Source organism: Motacilla alba, chromosome 7, assembly GCF_015832195.1.
Source record: "Motacilla alba alba isolate MOTALB_02 chromosome 7, Motacilla_alba_V1.0_pri, whole genome shotgun sequence".
Taxonomy (NCBI): Eukaryota; Metazoa; Chordata; class Aves; order Passeriformes; family Motacillidae; genus Motacilla; species Motacilla alba.
The window spans coordinates 24,530,159-24,549,636 of NC_052022.1; the positions used below are offsets into that span (position 1 = coordinate 24,530,159).

The 19,478-nt window shown below is 38.1% G+C and overlaps 1 protein-coding gene across 7 annotated transcripts in view; it reads left to right on the forward strand.

The window, feature by feature from the left end:
* NBEAL1 (neurobeachin like 1) overlaps nt 1–19,478 on the forward strand; it is an 80,527-nt gene that overhangs the window by 26,576 nt on the left and 34,473 nt on the right. For 5 of the 7 annotated variants that reach the window (XR_005257651.1, XM_038143523.1, XM_038143524.1 and 2 more), the window contains 17 exons: nt 1,182–1,488; nt 2,667–2,773; nt 6,061–6,147; nt 7,581–7,664; nt 9,221–9,319; nt 9,422–10,002; nt 10,623–10,755; nt 11,323–11,442; nt 12,607–12,910; nt 13,818–13,903; nt 14,216–14,305; nt 15,804–15,972; nt 16,959–17,092; nt 17,479–17,638; nt 17,735–17,837; nt 18,579–18,735; nt 19,221–19,379. Coding sequence is in view for 6 of the 7 variants with exons in the window: in XM_038143523.1 (XP_037999451.1) it covers nt 1,182–1,488; nt 2,667–2,773; nt 6,061–6,147; nt 7,581–7,664; nt 9,221–9,319; nt 9,422–10,002; nt 10,623–10,755; nt 11,323–11,442; nt 12,607–12,910; nt 13,818–13,903; nt 14,216–14,305; nt 15,804–15,972; nt 16,959–17,092; nt 17,479–17,638; nt 17,735–17,837; nt 18,579–18,735; nt 19,221–19,379 (2,880 nt within the window). In the remaining variant the exon portion in view is untranslated. The remainder of the gene's footprint in view (nt 1–1,181; nt 1,489–2,666; nt 2,774–6,060; nt 6,148–7,580; nt 7,665–9,220; nt 9,320–9,421; nt 10,003–10,622; nt 10,756–11,322; nt 11,443–12,606; nt 12,911–13,817; nt 13,904–14,215; nt 14,306–15,803; nt 15,973–16,958; nt 17,093–17,478; nt 17,639–17,734; nt 17,838–18,578; nt 18,736–19,220; nt 19,380–19,478) is intronic. The other 2 variants (XM_038143526.1, XM_038143525.1) reach the window with 1 other exon arrangement.

The window sequence follows — 19,478 nt, forward strand, 5'->3', positions numbered from 1 at the left end:
TAAGCTGTTTGCAGTAGGAGGCATTTACAGCTTGGAAACTGTTTAAAGTCTGAAAGAACATGAGGAAATGAGGGTATTCATCAGCAGCAAAGCCAGCTTTCTCACCTGACTTCTGTAAAATCCTATTTAGTCTGATCACAAGCAGCTGCTACTTCTGATGATCTCGAAGAGAGTGTTTTTACAGGTTGCCAGGGAAACCAGGCAAAACCAGGCTCTGCTCTATCTTGGAAGGCAAGTGGAGTCTGAGCAGCATGGCCAACAGCAGTTTCCCTGAGCGGCAAAGGGTGCGATCTCACTACACCCAGTGATGGGAGCCCTACAACCAGGATGGACCTGCCCAGCCCACTAGACAAGTCTGTAGTGATAGAGCCTAAAGGCAGGCCAGGAAGTCTGGTCAGCACATCAGAGTCAGGGTTTGCTCTCCTGGTGCTAACGAGAGTCAGTCAAGAGACCAGTGGTTGCCAGCCCCATCCACAGCCATGAGGCAGGGCTAAGGTCAAGCTGCAGTCAAGTCAGTGGGTCGGGTTCAAGACATGACATGGCCGGGCATGGCCATGGCTGCAGTGTAGATGAAACAAGTAAAGGTTTGAGAGCCAAAACTTGAATGCAGCTCCCTACAGAGGGCAAGGAATCCCTGACAGGGCTTCTCAAAGCTCACCACAAGCCCAGACTCTATCCCTGAGCCCAGGCAGTCAGCCCCCAGGAAGAGAGGGGAGGAAAATGCATTCTGCCCCCAGGAAGAGAGGTGAGGAAAATGCATTCAGGACCCAGGCAAACATTTGCTAATGATTATGTTCTTACCACGTGTTCTCAAGTATCATGAATCTCATAATCTAAAATGAAAACTCAGGTGAAGGTTTGCCTCAAATTAGCAGTTTATCAGGGCTACCTTATAAGAATGTTATAACACGTATTAAATTGTGTTTCCTTTTCTATATAAGCATTCCCATAGAAAAAGAGAGCCTATTTAAGTGAAAAAGATGGGATGCATTTCATCTGTGGCCATCAGCATAATCCAAATACAATGTTTCTTAGTTATTTAACAACTACACAGCATTAGTAGATAGAATAATGCATATCGCATGGCTCAGATAACTCAAGTAGACACAACTGGTTTGAAGAGGTTTAAATTCTTCTGAATTTATTTTTCTTAATAATTCTTTTGCCTTAATGGGTTTCAGAGGAATGCTCTTCAAGCAGTATCTCCTGCCACCATGGAAGTCTTGATGCGTGTTTTAGCAGACTGTGACAACTGGGATGACAGAAACCCTGAGGAAGTGAGCAGGAAGGCAGAGCTGACTCTGAAGTGCCTGACAGAAGTTGTCCATATCCTCCTAACCAGCAGTTCTGACCAGCGCCAGGTCGAGACAAGTACAATATTGGAGAACTATTTCAAGTTGCTTAATTCAGACCATTCAGCCTTACCTAATCCAAGGCGATGCAGGCAGTGGGAGAGCAGATTCATAGCACTGCAGATCCAAATGCTGAGTGAGTACGCTGTTCCTTTCAATATTTCCTGACAATAACTCTGAAGCAAAAAATAATGACTTGGCTAAGCAAAAAAATTTTCTTACATTTCTTCTTATATATTTCTTGTTTTAATCATTTACTGTCGTAGTTGAGAGGATCACAATACAAAGCAATGCTCCATTTTCAGGAGGCTTCAAACCAGGTTTTGTTATAGCATGCATGCTATTTATACATTCTTACAAAGCTCGTAAGTTTACACTTTACTCATTGGTCAGGAAAGACAAAGTGCTTATTGGAATAGGCTACTGCAGGTTTCTCATATTTATCCTTCTTTCTTTCTTGGTTTTTATGTCAGTGACCTTGGACGAAAATTCTTTCAGGGGTAAACATGGATCCTCTTATCAAACTTCTCTCTGGCTCACAGAAGTCGCTGTAAAACCTCTTCCACAATTTAGTAATAAAAAACCAGAAGAAACCATATCAGATTGCTACCATTTAACCAGAGTGATAAGGTTCATAGGCTGAAAGTCTCCATTAAAAGAGAAAAACTTTGCTAGGCAAGAAGTGAAACTTACCAGAACATTAGTAATTGCAATATAAAACTGTTCTGTAATAAAATAGCTATGTGGTGCTGTTTTGTTTGATAGTTTGGCTTTCAAATGGCATTGTTGTAAGCATTGGCCAGAAGTAATAGTCGGAAAGAGTTGGGTATAAGTTTTTGGGTTAGAATTCAGGGGTTGAGTTTTTTCCATTTTGATGTTCAGCGTGGGAAAGGTGGTGTTTCTTTTCCCATACTTCCAAGAAAACTGAGGAGTAGTACTGTGGCCATGGAGAATAAGGCTGCTGTAGATTGCAGAGCAATTCCTTGTTGAGGAAAGAAGTGTTCATGTGCTGTAAAAAAAAAGGTGATGCTGCTTATGTACTCACAATTGGAAATGACTTTTGACAGAGCCCCAAAGCAATCAAAGATATTCATTAGGTAAAATTTCTCCATAACATTAGTCTGTGGTAGCCTTTACAGTGTCAAAATGTTTAGCTTTAGGCCTAGTGAGTTGTTCTTAAAATGCATATAATTCTTGATCAAAAGTGCAGATAATAAAATTTTTATAATTTTTTTCTGGAATGTGCTGGAAAAAATGCTTGATGGATTTGGGGTGTGTTTTGTCTTTGATGCCAGTTCTGTTTTAATTTTATAGATACCATCACAGCCATGTTAGACTGCACAGATAGGCCTGTTCTGCAGGCAATTTTCCTTAACAGTAACTGCTTTGAGCATCTCATTCGACTGTTGCAGAACTGCAAGGTAAGTTTTCCCTTATCACCATATTTTTAACAAACCCTGCCTTGTATTATTACTAATGAAGTAGAGGTGTCTAATCTGTTTTGTGGTTAAAACAATGAATAATTTGAGTCCTGAGCAAAATACCTTTACAGACCCTGCTCAGTCTCTAACATCTGTTATAATGCTGTATCTTTGAATTGCTGCTGAATCTTTTCCTACCTATTAAAATCTCTCAGATGTCAGACTTTGAGCTAAGCACAATGATCTCTAACAGTATGTCTGATTAAAAAAGTCAATCCCACCTGCCTTTTTATGTGACTTCTTGTTGTGGAGTTCGGTTATGTTCTGTTTCTATCACTGGATTATTAGCAAGTCACTTAAAAACTGCTGCCAGATGGAGGTCTGAATTCTAATTTCAGAGGAATATTTTTCCATTTAAAAATCTTTCTGGTGTCCCATTTTAAGTCTTTCAAAATATTTGAATCCTGTGTGTGGCTGACATAAAACATGAGCCCAAGCTGTTAAAAATGTTCCTCAATTTTTCCTTTTCTACATAGGATCTAGGGTTTTCATCTGAGCTGCAAATGATCATCATTTGTAAACTTCCACTGATTGCACTGATTTTATTTTTCCCTGTGTAAAAGAACACAGATATGATGTAACTCTCTGCACTATTTCTTTTTGTGATATGTTATTGTGATATGTTAGTGATATAGCTGTTTTGAACTCTTCTGATGCTAGATAATTTAATGCTAACTACACTATGCAATTTGTTACTAATCCATTTAGATTTTGGATTAGAATGTATTTCAGTGCAATGATGTATTAAAAATAAATGTGTTTGGATCATGTCCTAGTTGTGATTATAATTAGTGGCAGAATGCCAACTGACTTGAAGTGTTTTGAATAGTCTGTAGCTTTATTATCTCTTGCTGAAAATACATTGTTTGACCTTTCCATTCTTCTCCTGTGTTTGGGAATCTGCCTGTTTTTGTTACCTGGTACTTGATAGGAAACTCCTTTTTTAGTTTCTTCTAAAATCATCAGCAATGTGTTGTTTACCTCTTCATGGAGACTCTTAGCTGTGTTCTGGCACTCATAAACAAGTGGCGGAATTTAAGAAAGCAGGAACAGCTGATCTATTTTTTTCTTGCAGCTTGCTGTTTTTATTTTCATTCTGCCTGTCTGTATGTTACAAGATATGTTCTTTTAAAGTTTTTTTTTCCAGGGATACAGACTCACATATCACTGTGCTGTTTAGAGATCAGTGGTGCCAGTTTGGTACACAGTGTGCTTTTTTAGCCTTTCGCAGGCAAAATACCCCCACAGATGAGAAGTGGGAGAGATAGAGGCAGGGCAGGTGTTGCAGTATATTTGTGCTTCCAAATACACTGTCCCCATTCTTTTTCAAAGCCAAATAGCAAACACTGAGTTACTTTTGGAATTAGGATTTCTCCTTATTAGCTGAGGGTGGAGATCCAGGCAAGCTGTGTTTGGAAAGCGTGTTCTGCATTTCTGCAGAGAGCATGAGAGTCCATACATATACCTGAAACTCAGGAAGCTCTTGGATCTTCTGCAAACTTGAAATGCAAGTAATTTCTTTGGAAAGGAGGGGTGAAGCAAATCCATACCACTATTTCTGCTCTAGATATCCCAAAGAACTTGGGGTGTTCAAGGCTGTATTTCTACTCATACTTCCTAATCATTTGCAGTATTACAATCTTCCAAGATGTAAATCCTTTTTTTTTCTTTAATGTTTGCTGGCTTTAAGGCTCATAGGCAAACTGTCTTTCCTTATCTATGCTTTAGGGTTAGAGATCTACACAAAAGCTTTACAAAACTGCTTGGTTAAGTTTTGATGATCTGATTGTCACTTTTTGCCAGTGATATCCAAAAAGAAGGACTGTAATTTAGAGGTATCTGGAGGTGCTTATTCTGTACTGAGAGTCATTTAACATTCTGGTTTGTCAGTGCTGAATCTTTTCTCATCTGTTTAACTATCTCAGAGGTCAGACTTTGAGCAAAGCACGATGACCTCCAACAGTATGTCTGATTAAAAGAAAAAAATGTGGTTTTTGAACAACTTTTAAATGGAAAAATTAAAACCATATAGACATTGTAAAAATAAATCTACTTTTCCTTTTCACATGCCTTATGAGAAATGAAGCAACTCATAACAAAAGTTTGATGACATCTTTACCTTTTCATTGTCTCCATTTGCTTTTGTTTAATGTTCTTATTCTTGCTGATGTTATAGTCCTCTGAGACATATTATAGTTACTCTGCATTGTTAAGTGCTCTTGACTGTGATGTACCTTTCAAAGTGTTTCTAACAATGCGCTTTCACACCTATGTAAGTCAAAGTAATATCTTGAGTGTTGTCCTTTGTTTTGGCCTATTTTATGGAAGTCTGTTTCTCAGGTTGTTCCTCTTCAGGGAGACTAAGCTAGCAGATAATGGAGCAAAATGTGTGTGTGTGTGTGTGTGAGAAATGCTTAGGGTTTACCCACTAAAGGAAAGTGTTTATATTTTTTAAAGGAGCTTTTATAACATGTTGATCAGAGTTGTTTTTTTTTTTTTTAATGCATCAATAGAACAGAAGGAGGTAAATTTAGTTCTGATTACATTACAGCTAAATTTGGCACACAAATTGACTGCAATTGATTATGAATTTGAGTGAGTTGGAAACTTTAAAATTCAGGTACTGACTAGGAATTTAGCTACTGAACACAGAGCAGTTCCTTAGCTGAAGATGCAGTATAGGTGTATATTTGATTTAAAACTATTTGCAAGCTGTCTGATCCTTAGGATGATGGCAGAGATATTTTGCCCTTCTTCCTGTCCTAAAGACTGTGTGCCCCAGAAATTCTGCTACTGTAGTGTTTGAAGATGAACATATTCTGTCTAGGTATCTTCAGCTTTCACCTAGGCTGAAACATAAGAGGGAAACGATGAAACATCTGTATCCATTTCCTTATTAATGCCCCACTCTTGTCTTTATTTCTCACAAGTTAATTTCTTAGAGCTCTGTCATGTTGCATATTGTGAATGAAATCACAGTTGCTAAGCCAGAGATGAGTACAGATAAATCTTTCTCTTTGTCTCAGTGATTACATAATTTCCTTCTTTTTCTTTTTTGAAAAAAAAATTAATTATTCTTTAGCCAAAATACAATGTAATCGTCAGTATTTTCCCCCCCTTTTTGTTTTTGTATGTGAAATACAAATCTAAGGCAGCCTCCACAGATTTGGCTGCAGGTAACTGTTTAATGCAATTATTTCCATTATTCTTGTCTCTGTTTCTAACAGCTGTTTTTAAATGCTAACAATAAAGTGGCAGACAAGAGTGAGAAAGACCTTACCAACAAATTACTGACAGAAATGAATGAGGACCAGGTACCTACCTAAACTGTATTTCGCTTCAGTTGAAGTCAAGACACAATCACAGGAAAATTGATTCCTGTGCTTCACCTTAACCATCCTCCTTAAGCCTTCTGCAGCAAGATGAACTTTTGATGCTGCACAGATCAGCATTTTCTGTCTCTGGAAAATGATTTTTCTGCATAGCAGATTGAATTTAGCCTATGTTTTATTCATCCGCTTCAAACTGCAGATATCGGCAATAGAATGAGCATCAGTTACGCTTCTTTTAAGGAAAAGGTGAAGCACATGAATGGGATCCAAATTCATTTCCTCAAACTAGTGGTGATTCTTTTTCCCCTCCTTTTCCTCTTTTTTTGCACTTTGTCTGAGCACTGTGGTGTTTTGGATTCTGGGGCCTTGTTTGTGAATCTCAATGATTGTGTTTGGTGTCCTGGTTCTTTGCTTGTCGTCAAGAACAGATGTTCACAAAACAATGGACAGGCTGAATCAGGGAGGTAGGAATAGCCTGTTGCTTTGCTTTTCCCAAATATTGTGGAAAGTTAAAAATGCCCATTTTTGTATAAATTTTATAGTAGAATTATTTGTTCTGATTAAATATGTAAAAAAGGCTGAATACATGGGATGATTATTTACGAATTGTGACTTTTAACTAACAGCTTTGGCTTTTTTGGACACAGCACAATGTTCTAACCACACGTAAATGTTTCTTCACATATAATAATCTTCTGATTCTTGACATTTCACTTTCAAAATATGCCTGAGGTGCGCATCATATTTCAGAGATGATGAAACAGTATGTTTGTTTGCACAGTGTTGCTAATTAGGTTTACTGATGGATGCAAAAGAGTGCTCCAACATTTTTGTTCTTAAAACCATCATAGAAATATCAATATAAACAAGAATTATAGAATAAAACCTCAAAAGATAACTTAAATTGGAGAGAGAAGCGTTGAATCAATGCAATGAAGCTATGGGTGAGGCAGCCACCTAATTTTGCTGGTGTGACTTATCTCTTCAATTTTGGGGGTGTGTCTGTGCTGTGTTGGTTTGCAGGGCCTTGGATGGAGAATAAGTCACTTTATATGAACTGCAGATGCTGATTTTCCAGCAGCACACACACTGCAAGAGATTTCCTAATTGTTTTCCTCCCTCCCTCTTGAGGTTGTCCATTAGACGCATGAGGAAAACTTGTTTGTCCATCGGAATATTTGAGGTGCAGTTTGTGTTGCAAATGCTTCTCTCCTTCTGAAGTCTGTGGTTAGTTGTCTACTGTGATGTAACTCCTTGTAGGCTGTGGGGTTTGAAATCTTGACTGATGGGGAGATGATTTTTGAAGCATGTTACCAAACTCCTGGTTTCCCTCCAGGCAGGAGGGCACAGCGCAGATTTTGGAGCTGAACTGTCTTTGCATGTTTGTATATGACTTCTGTACCTGCTCTTTTCAGGTGTTTCAGGGACACCTGGACTCCTTGGCAGTATCAACCATTCAAGCCCTCACAGCAGTAATGCACAAGTCTCCAGCTGCAAAGGTAACGGTGTCTATGCAGAGGGCTGTTTGCAGCTTCTTGATCATGTTTCTAGTTAGTATTGTTATCACAATACCTTGATGGATCTTGCTAATGGAGATGAGCAGATTGTGCTCACACATTCATGCCAGATAGGAATAGCTGATTAGCATTTCTTATCCCTTTATATGTGTCTGATGGCTGAACACTGAGTCATCTTTCTACTAAAACTGGAAGATCCGAATATGCTGGCAGTTGGAACCTTTGTAAAGAAAGTACATTGTTACTTGTCCCATGGATATATGGGGTAGATTTAGTAGGTATTTACAGGAATTTTCAGTTTGCGTTGTAGTTTTTTATGGCTTTAAACCAAGCCAAGACAGTATTGCTGCCCAGATGGTGGTCATGCTATTGCCCTGTGCCCTTCCTTGGTAGTTATTCTTGGATAAGGTTATAATGGATAGGTTGTGGTTAGTTTGTGATTCTAACTGGAAGCTAAGCCCATGGAAAAATAGTATATTTATTCCTGGATTGCTGATTTAATTAAATTCAACCCTTGGCTGAATGATTCCCTGGACTTGGCGCAGGTAAAGGGATGTGACTGTACAGTGGAGGATAAAGGAGGAGTGGGAATCATTTATTTTTTTGCTGCTTGCAGTAAAGCCTAAGGGAGAGACAACAGGATCCATCATGCTCCTCCAGAGCATTACTGAAAGTGTTATTTCTCCACTGACTCTGGAAAGCCTGGGAAGAGTTGTGTGTTGGACATGGGGCCTAGCAGGGATTCACAGAGAGTCAGAGCTTTCAATTGTACTTGTACTTGCAACAGTTAGTACAAGTACTAATTGTACTTGTACTTGCAACATGTGTGTTTTTTCTTTTCATATTTACCTAAGTAATCACTTCACTTCTGCTGAAAGATTTATTCTTTTAAAAAAAGTCATTTCAGCACAGACTATAGCCAGGAGAAGAGTATCCATTCCATGTGATGTATTGGCTGTTTAATAATTGAACTATAAATGAATACTACCATTTGAACTTTGCTGGTTGATTTTTTTTTCTTGTAAAATCAGTTAGTTTTCAGGAAACTTCAGTGGAACACTTCTCTAATTTTTTTTAGTTTTTAGGACAGGTGGTTTTTAATCTGTTCTAGCAAAGTCATTTACTGAAAGATTAATATTTGAATACTTCTGTGTTTCAATGTAAACATTTCAAGCTGTAGTTTGCACTAAAAAGATGAAAAGTGAAGCTATTTATTCATTGTGATATTATTAACATCTGGATTATACCAAAGTAGTTATATTCTTTTATAGGTAATTAATAAAACACAACTTTGAACTTTTATTTATCAGTGTGCTACAGTGAAATGCTTCTCATCTGCAGCATTCTAGAGACAGTAGAATGAAGAGGTTATCAAAAATAGATTTCTAACCTGTAATTATTACATTCTAAGTACTATGTGTCTAATATTGCATTAAATTGTCTAAATTAAAATTAAAAGTTGCTTGTCTACCTGCTGCAGTAGACAAGCAGTTTTTGTCCATTTTACTTGTTAGTGAGACGGGAATTTTTATCCTCAGGAGGTCTTCAAGGAGCGGATTGGGTATGCACACATATATGAGGTACTAAAATCACTGGGTCAGCCATCACGGGAATTGCTGGAAGAACTCATGAATATGGTGAGCTGTGCTTGCTTTTAAGCAGAAATGCTTTCATCTTTCAACAGTACTTCTGGCCCTGTCTTACTGTATTTCATGTCTGAGTTCCCTGCTGTTTTTCAGGCTGTTGAAGGTGACCACATGGCTGTTGGGATACTAGGCATTAGTAATGTCCAGCCCTTATTGCTGCTCATCCAGTGGCTTCCAGAGCTAGAATCACACGAGCTGCAGATTTTCATCTCCAATTGGTTGAGGCGAATCTGCTGTATTGACAGACAGAGCCGTGCCACGTGTGTCAATGCAAACATGGTCATCCGTATCATCGAGACCCTCAACTCCCACTCGGTGCTCCACTGCACTTGTGCAGAGAACCTGATTGCCCTGCTGGGCTCCTTGGGGAGCCAGTCCATGGGCTCAGAAGAGCTGCTCCAGCTGGTGCGGCTGCTGCGGCCAGAGGAGCCGCGGGGCGCTCACCCGTACGTGGTGCCGGTGATGCGCGCGCTGCTGGCCATGGCGCGGAAGCAGGGCCTGGCCAGCGCCCTGCAGTACTTCAACCTGCACCACAGCATGGCCGGCATCGCCCTGCCCGCCATCCACAGGTGGCCGGGCTCCGCCTTCTCCTTCAACGCCTGGCTCTGCCTGGACCAGGACCGGGTGGACCCCGGCACGACGGGCAAAAGCGGCAAGAGGAAGCAGCTCTACAGGTACAGTTACCGGAACTGCTACAGCCTACCGGTGTAGGCCGTCTGTGCCCTGTGGCATGTGGTGCTTCTGCTTATCTCCATTGCCCATCAAAGGCAATGCTTAATGTTCGGTCTGAGAAAGGGAGAGCTTTCATCTGTCACCACAGCCAAGTTCTGTTACAGAACTTAGGTGTAGTTTGTCTGCTGTAATGTTGTCAGACACAGTTTCAACATCCGTAACTCCAAATTGTGGGAAGGTTCATTGCTTAAACAAGACAACATTAAAAATGAAAACCCAATCCCTCCAACCTCCCACCCAAAACCAGGACAAGCTTTCACACAGTTTGTTGTGAAGGTAATGAACTCTGGATTTGTATAAGTGTACAAGTGAGAAGGTGCCTTCATGGTGCTTAAATCGTGCATTTTGACATGAATGCTTCTTGATATAATTTAACATTTTAGGTACTAGCAGAAGCTAACAAAGTGTCTTTTTGGTCTTCTTTTTTGTAAGAGAAGTAACAGTCACATAGTAAATATTGCACCACCACCACCAAACAACTTGAGTGGATTTTCTTCTTAATGAGTGTATTGTTAGGTGGTAGTTTTGATGAAGCAAGTCCTTGATTTTGTGTATTTTGTAGCTTTTTTACAGGAAGTGGTATGGGGTTTGAAGCCTTTATTACGTGCTCGGGGGTATTGGTGGTTGCAGTGTGCACAAAGAGGGAATATGCAACAGTGATGCTGCCTGACCATTGTTTTTTTGATTCTCTCTGGGTAAGATTTGATACTGACAAACACTTTGTTTAAGATTGTATTGTTAGCTCAGAAGTCAAAATTATGGGGTTTTTATCATTTAACAAATAGTCTGTTTTATAATATTGCAGTAATTCATTGCATAAGAGCAGTTTTAATCTCAAAAAAATGCAAGCAATTTTCACATAGATTAGTTGTTGATGGAGCTAACTTATGCATGTGTATTAGGCATTTTCGTTGATTAAGTTTGTTACAGCATTAGAGGTTTTTATATTAAATTAAAGCAGGCATAGATGGCTGTGGTGCTGTTTCTGCCTTACCCTTTTCTATTCCTATCCTTAAGAACTGATGTGCATTACTATGAAAGAGCTGTATCTTTCTCTTCAAAAACCTGTTTATATGTAAACATTACATTTACTCCTTTGAAATAGAATCAGCAGGTGTTCTTGTTAATATTCTTCTTGATGCTTTGGATTTATTTTCTTAAGTGCTTTCCTCACCAGCTTAGTAGAGATAAAGTTAAATAGTTTCATATAGTAATTTCACTGCTCTTAATAATGACTTAAGTATTTTTTTTTACTTAACCAGCACAACATAACTATTGTTCACGTGCCTGGAAAGAGGCCCTTTGGTCAGAGCCTCGTGTATATCTATGTCAATGGACAGCAGAAGGTCTCTGCCCCACTTCGATTCCCTGCTATGAATGAAGTAAGTTCCCTTCTGAGCCATAGCCTGGTAGGATGAGCTCTCATACAGCAGTGAGTGTTCAGACTGCTGCTAGTAATGTTCAGCTGTGGGTACTGTCCAGAATATCATTTTGGAGTGTAACTAACCATTAAGTAATGCTTGTTTAGTCATTTCTGTTTAAAAATAAAAAAGTCTACCAGGTGATATTGATTAAATAATGGGGTTTTCCTCAAAAGAATTGCCTGAGCAATATTGACATGATTTATGATGACATCACAATATGTGGCAGCTCTACCAGGAGGATTGATGTAACGGTACTCAATGAGGAATATTCCCTGTTATTTTCATGTATTTTTACTGGGGATTTTTTGAATGTTTCCTTAATATGCTATTCCTTATTCCTTTAGTAACTGAATAAGCACTTTATGTGGAGTTAATCTAGCCATTTTGGATGTATACACATTTAGCAATACACTAGTCATCAAAATGAGTGCATGTCATGTTTAATTATCTCTGTAAGCTTTGTTCATTCCTTTTGGGAAACAAATTTGTATTAAACTGGGCTATAACACCCAAAATTCTTCCCTCTTTTATAAGTTCTAATTTGATATTTGTTAAGTATGTTGAGAAAACAATTAAGTTGGATGCTGCAATGGTAAAATCAATATAAAACTTAAAAATGAGAGTAAGTGTAGTTTTCATTTCAAGATAAAACTTTGGATTTTGGCCCATCTGTAGAATAAGCATTATAAATCTCAGTGTCACTAGAAGTAGGGCAAGTAATCTTGCCATGAGAGCATCTGTTTGAGTGGACTAACTGATATGAGAAATGTGCAGTAGCAGATATACTGGGCTAGTATTTTGGAATATAATCCAGAAGAGGAGTATTTACAGAGAGGTATCAGGAGCACTGTCCTTCCTGCTGTGCTCCTGCCAGAGGTCGTGCAGCACTTGAGGTAACCAAATTGCTCTTAGTTGGAAAAAGGGTGTTGCCTGCTATTATGAGAAGTATATGCTCTGTTTTTTGGCCTACTGTGATGGATTGCTTGCTCTTCAAGACTTGGCAGAACTTGTTGCTTTGGGTTTCATTTTTTTAGTTCACTTGTGCTAGATACAATCTTCAGATTTAAAGCTTAGATTTACAGTATGTGTTTTGTTTTCTTTCTTCCATGTATGACTCACCAGTCTTTTACTTCTTGCTGCATTGGTTCAGCTGGTCAAAGAACAACAACTCCTCCACCCTCTCAGATACCAGATCCGCCTTTTTCCTCCCCAGTCATGCCCCACCGGACATCGCTTGGGGGCATTCTCGCTCCAGGAGGTTGGGGTGGGGTGCTTGGAAAACCGGAGTTCGTCACCAAAATGATCTCAGCAGGGACTCAGGACAGTGAATGGGGGTGTCCAACATCTTTGGAGGGCCAGCTTGGATCAGTTATTGTCTTTCATGAAGCACTGCAACCTTCTCAGGTGAAGGCGTTATATTTAGCAGGTAAGTGGTGATTGTACTGGTTTTAGCAAGTAAAAGGAATGAGTTATGAACAAGACCCCACTAAGCTTTGCTCTACACAGACCCATAATGAAGAACTTACAATGCAGAAGAACTGCAGAGCTGACCTAAGTGAGAGGGCTTTAAAGCAAATAAGCTTAACATTTAATAAGTATGTTATGAAGTTTGATTTTAAAATGTTATATTTGCATAAGCTCATCTGTTTATCATATGAACAGACCTACAAAATTAAAACATTAGGTAATAATTTCACTTGTACATTCTGAATTTTTGCTACCCTTTGCCCACATGTGTTTACAGCTGAGACTTGTATTGCCCTTATTTTTAGGCCACTTAAAAGTGCTTTATGCTTGAGGATTTTTCCATAAGAATCAATAATTAAGTGGTGATTTGGAAGAAAATACTCTGAAAGCTATGTAATACAGTTCAAAGTGTGAAAGGTACTAAGTTGCATAACGAGTGGAGGTTGTTACAGATTGGCATTAAAACACTTGCATCATTTAAAGGAAATATTTTGTATTGCTAAACAAAACTATCTTGAAGGTTACTCGTTTTCTGGGCATTTAGGCTTGATAACAGATTAGTGACAAATATGAGATAGGTGTTTGGACAGACAAACATGAGAGCTGTTTGAAGTTAAAAAGCACCTCTTCTTTGAGTAGTTTAGCTTTCCATGTAGAATATGTTCTTTTTTAAGCAGACCCTCTGAAATAAATTATTTAAGTCACAGAATGTCTACTTCAAAGCATGTCTCAAGTAGACATAGTTCAGACTGTCCCATTTGTTCTTCCAACAAGTTTGGTAGTATAAAATTTGTAAAGGGCAACATGAATAACCAGTGGACTCTTAAAAATATGTCATATGATTTTATATTCCTTTTTTTTTGTAGGTCCAAACTGTTTAACTCCATGGAAATCACAAGAAGCTGAAGTAGCAGACCTCCCCAGTAAGGTGCTGCTTCATTATACACCAAAGGTATGAAACAGGACATAATTTCTGTTTGACTACACAGTGTGCATTGCTTTCAGTGTTTGCACTGTGGCTTTTATGGGAAGATAAGGAGCAGTGAGAGCTTTCTTAAACTGTAGTCTTGCGCAGACATAGTAGGTTTGACAAAAGGATGGAATTACCTTGTGCAATAGAGAATGTCAAATCTAAAGTAGCATCTTATATTCTAAGGGCTTCATGTTGTTTAAATACTTTAATATGGACACATAGGCACAAAATCTTGTGTTCAAGTATCTGTAGATGCTTGGTGATATCATGGCTTCTTTATTTGTTTAATAGGCCTGCAGAAACCCAATTTGCCTTGACCTGTCTGCAAATCTTTTACATGGAAGACTAACAGGAAACAAAGTAGTGAATTGGGACATCAAGGTAAATATGTTGTGAAGAGGGAGAACCTGATGTAAAAGTGACAGTGATTGTTTATGTTCATCTAACTTTTAGAATGCTGGAAGTTATCATTATGCAAATTATATTTAACAAACGCACCATGTTTTTATACTGAGAACTCATGGGTTAATGCTGTAGCTGGAGTAGTGTTGCATTTACTTTGCATTTATTGAGAACTTATGAGGGCCACTGCTTTTACTGTCACAGTACATGAAGATATTTTGTGGCAGCTGGCAATTCTTCATAATAATATTGAATGCATGTTGTGTATCAAGAGCACTTTGTCATCTCTAGGGAATTCTGTCATGGTTTTCTTGCTGTCATAAACTTTGAATTAGATGAAGATTACTAGGGTTTAGGTAACACTTGGGACTTGTCAGTAGAATACCACGTTTATCCATCTCGAGGAAAATGTATCCACTATAAGTAAGATCTGCCTTTTTTTCAAGAACAGTGAACAATTGACTGTACTGGCAAACTGATTAATAAGGAAATATTGTTGGAGCTACACTATACATAGCCACTGTGCACATATATCACTGTACACTGTGCACATCTCTACATCCACTTGCTGAGACTAATGTTAAGAAAATTCAGAGACTCATTAGTTAATTTTGCTATGATATAAATAATTCTAAAATACTTCAATTTGTCTTCGTTGCCCAGTAATGGGCTCCACAGTGTTTGTCTCTGGACCAAGCTGGGAAAATGAGTGGGTCTCTCTGAGTAGCTTGCTAAGACCCTGATTTTTAATTTATTTGAAGTGTTTGTGAATCACTTCTAGAAATCTTGTGGTTGGAATATATTACACCTTACCACCAGAAGCATTGTTTAAATAACAGAATCCAGAATCAATTAAATTGGAAATGTCCTCTGAGGTCATCAAGTCCAACCTGTGACCAAACACCATCTTGTTAACCAGACTGTGGCACTAAGTGCCAAATCCAGTATGTCCTTAAACACCTCCAGGGACTGTCTTGTGCTATCTCCACTTGTGAGAAGGAGGGGAAAAAGGGGGACTTAGGAGAATTGAATTTTAGGGAGAGGCTTAGAATTGATGTATGTGTAGAGTTATTTTAAAATAAGAATAAAATTGTACTATTTAGTTGCCTGAAGTTGAAATGTTGCAGGAACATGATTAAAGCAGAGATGTTATAATCTTATAGTCTTCTCTTACTGCTTGCTGCAAGTAAGTTAGAAATCAGAGAAATGTTTTTCCTGGTTTTCAAAGATATTTAGCAGAGGATTCTTCCTAAGTTTTTGTGTCCTTCAGTTTTCAGTGTTTATATGGGGGCGGGGGAGGAAGGAAATGTACAAAACGTACTTTCAGAACAAGAGCTGGCAGAATGGTCCATGTGTAAGTGGCCTGTGAGACATTCTGATTGGTTTGTGAGTACTCTTCTATGCAGAGTGAATTCTTGCTATAGTGGAAGGGCTTTTATTTATGGTGATGTTTATCCTGCCTTTTCTCTTGATCCAGGATATGATCAACTGTATTGGTGGAATGAATGTGCTGTTTCCATTGCTGGAGCAGATCAGCTTTCTTGGTGCACAGATGCCTGAGAAGTCTGAAGGAGAAGCTCTGCCTCCAGAACTTGTAACTCCTGTAGAAGGTGACTGGGTGGTGTTTTCATCCCCAAAGGCATCAGGTAAGAAAGTGAAGCTGAAGTGAACTAATGTTTAAGCTTGATTTTACAAGTCCTTTTTTGAATGATGGAAGGCTGTTTGCTATGTGCTGGGTTTTCCAGAGCATCTATGTGAAGCTGAAAGGCTCTTTCTGTTCCTAGATTCCTGACATGGATACTGAATACCAGGAGTTCAGTACTATATAAAAAATAATATAACATATTTCAAGTATAGATATATTTAATGGCATTATTTTTCTTTTCATGATTTACTGTTACAGGTGCCAAGGTATGACATTGTTTTAATTTCTATTCTGATTATTTTGAGAAATTATGTTTGATGTAAAACTTAGTAATATCAACAGGAGAAGCTTTCCTGCAGCTTGAGTGCTGGGTCACACAGCCACATTGGGACAGCAGCACTATTTAGCTTTTAGCCAGACTTATATTTTCATAATAAAATATTCAGGCTCCTACCTCTTTTACACATAGTCATGTTTTGGATTAAAATAAAAAGAAACTGAAGGGATGCTTTAAGAATAGATTTTTAAAGAACTTTGACCTTAACAAAAACCACTGAGAAATCAGACCTTGCAAGACAGAACACTGCTTTTTTTCAAAGATGAAATGGTGGAGAAGAGTAAAAAGAAATAGGTCTTCTCTCTGTCACAAATTCTTTTGCATACCATGGCTTGGAAGTGTCAGTTTGCAACTACAGAGGGAAAATAACTGCAACATTTGCAAAAGATTGTAACAAAGAAGTTTGTAACCTACAGCCATGGATGAAGCAATTGAAGTCATGACTGGGATCACTTTGTTCCTGAGGGGCATGGAATGGCTATGATTAGGCACAGAAAAAGATCTAAAAACAGGCTACAGCTAAGGAACAGGAGTTGAGAAGTTCAGGAAGTAGGAATATTAACAGTTGATTTTACTTTTTCCCCTCTATTTTTATGCAGTGATCCAATGATAAACCATAAGACTTTTGCTACTGTTTTTCTGTTCTGCAGAAGCACGTCTGGAGAAGAACATAGTTGCAACTTTCATTTTGATGATAAAACACTTTATTCAGGGACATCATGTTAATCAAGAAAATCTCATTCACTCCCATGGAGTTGCCACCCTAGGAGCCTTGTTACAGAAGGTGAGCAAACTTGAGAAACATCATTTAGTAATGAATTTTGTGGATGAGGTCCTGATTATTTTAAAGCATAGCCAGAATACCACGGTCTTTAAAGGCCTCCTTAGTAAGTATTTTTTTTCTTGTGTTTCTGAAAGCAAGAAGGTGTGAGAAGTTTGGTATTTATCTGCAAAGTGCAATACAATGTTTCATTTTCATTAATGTTCTGCTTTTTTTGATATAAATATTGTGTTGTTTGGTTATTTAAATTAGACTACCTTTGTGTTTATTGTATTGCTTTAATGGAGCAGACATTGCTGTAGAAGATAAAAGAAACTTCCATTTTTTAAAATAAGATTTTATTAGGACATTCAGTATTTGAGTGCTGACACCTGTTGTTATTTTGCAAGGTGCCAAGCATCTTAATGGATGTGAATGTCCTGATGGCTGTACAGTTGCTGATAGAACAAGTCTCAGTGGAAAAGAACATGCAGCTTTTGCAACAGATGTATCACCACTTACTTTTTGACTTCAGCATCTGGAACAGTGGTGACTTCCCCTTCAGAATCGGTGAGCTCTTGGCCTCAGGCAACTGTGAGAAGGCACAGGACTCTTCGCATGATACAAATCTTTATCTTGGTTCTAAAAGAAACCTTTATGTTGTAGGACATATACAGTATCTTTCTACAATCATCAAGGACAGTAGAAGACTCTTCAGAAAGAAGTATGGTGTGCAGTTTCTTCTAGACACACTCAGGATTTATTATGGGTATGAGTTTTACTATTTCTGACTACTCATTTATTTTATGTGGCTCTTGGGGTTTTTTGCCATCATTCTAATGAGAAAATTAATAAATAAAACCGCAGATTGGATTTTGGTGGTTGATTTAGTTTACAAAATTGCAATTTTTTTTCCCCATTTGACTTACTACTTTGCCTTGCCTTGAATTTTTATGCTAAGATTATGTAAAGTTTGTCAGTGACACTAGGAGTGCTTGTAAAAATAATTAAAACTATAAATTGTAGGACTTGTGTTCAACAACGCAAATTAAGTCATAGATCATTACCATTATAAAAAGTTTAGCATTTTAAGTTCTTTTAAATTCTTGTAGAATTTGAAGTAGGACTTCTTTAGAAATTTAGAAATTTAAAATTTTAAGCTTTCAGTGCTGATGATTTATATCTGCTTATGAATATAATTATGTGTTTGAGGAAGATTGGCTAGAGACTTTGCTGTTTCCTGTGGGAGGTGGGAACCTGCAATCCTGGCATATATCCAGGATATATCCACATATATCCATATATCAATCCAAGTCTGCCTTTCAGGGCTTTGATAGACTTGCAAAGTCTGATCTGATTATTACTATTCAGTTGCTTGAGTTCAGTAAAAATTGAAAACTTTTGCCTATGCCTGGGTAAAGGAAAAATTACCAAACTGGCACCATCAAATTGCTAATAATGAGCCATGAAGAGCTTCCTTAGGTTGCCTTTCTGGTCTGTTGGCAAGCAGGACTGGTTGTAAAGACGGTGATTTGGCTCCTGATGACCTGAGGACAATACGGACGTCCCTGTATGGACTGATCAAATATTTCCTGAGCAAAGGTGGAACACATGAAGAAATTCAGAGCATTGTAGGATACATAGCTGCCACAAGTGACGAGGAGCAGGTATGCAACGCGGCATAAATTAATAGCTTAAACTGGACATGTTTTGGTTTTGCATCTTGGCATCTGGAAATATTGCCTTGTGTACTTAAAAGAAAGGTGAACAAAGAAGAAGATTACCACAAGCAAAAGTTAACTGATCTGTGGTTCTGTTTAGATGTAGGTGAGATAACTTTTCTAATGGCCCATCCTTATCTTAGTTTACAAAACCGAATGAATTGACCTTCAACTGACCAGGAGTTGTGATGATGTGGTTTCTATTTTGTAGCATCAGCAGCACTTGAACTTGCTTTGTGTCTCTGTTTAATTTGATAAGGTGTTCTGCAGAGAGAAAAAATGTATTAAAAGTTGTTTAAATGCAGTAATACTGAGCAACAAAATGTCTATTAACCAGCAAAAGTAAAACTTAAAAAACAATAAAATTTTTGTAAAACAAAGCATGAAATCTAAATGAACTATGTATTAATTTGGTTGTCTTTATTTTGTAGCTCTGTGGAATTTTGGACATTCTCTTCAGCCTACTTCATTCCAGTCCAACCCCAGACCAGCTTTTTTTATTGCTCTTTGAACCAGGGAATGCTGATATTCTTTATGCTCTGTTATTGCATCAAAGATATTCTGACAGGCTTAGAGAACTTGTGTTCAAGGTAATGAATTGAATATGTTCCTAAATTAATCAATTGAACATAAATTTGTGTTTTCCATTGGTCTGGCAGAAGTGTGTGTAATTAAAAAGATACTAATCA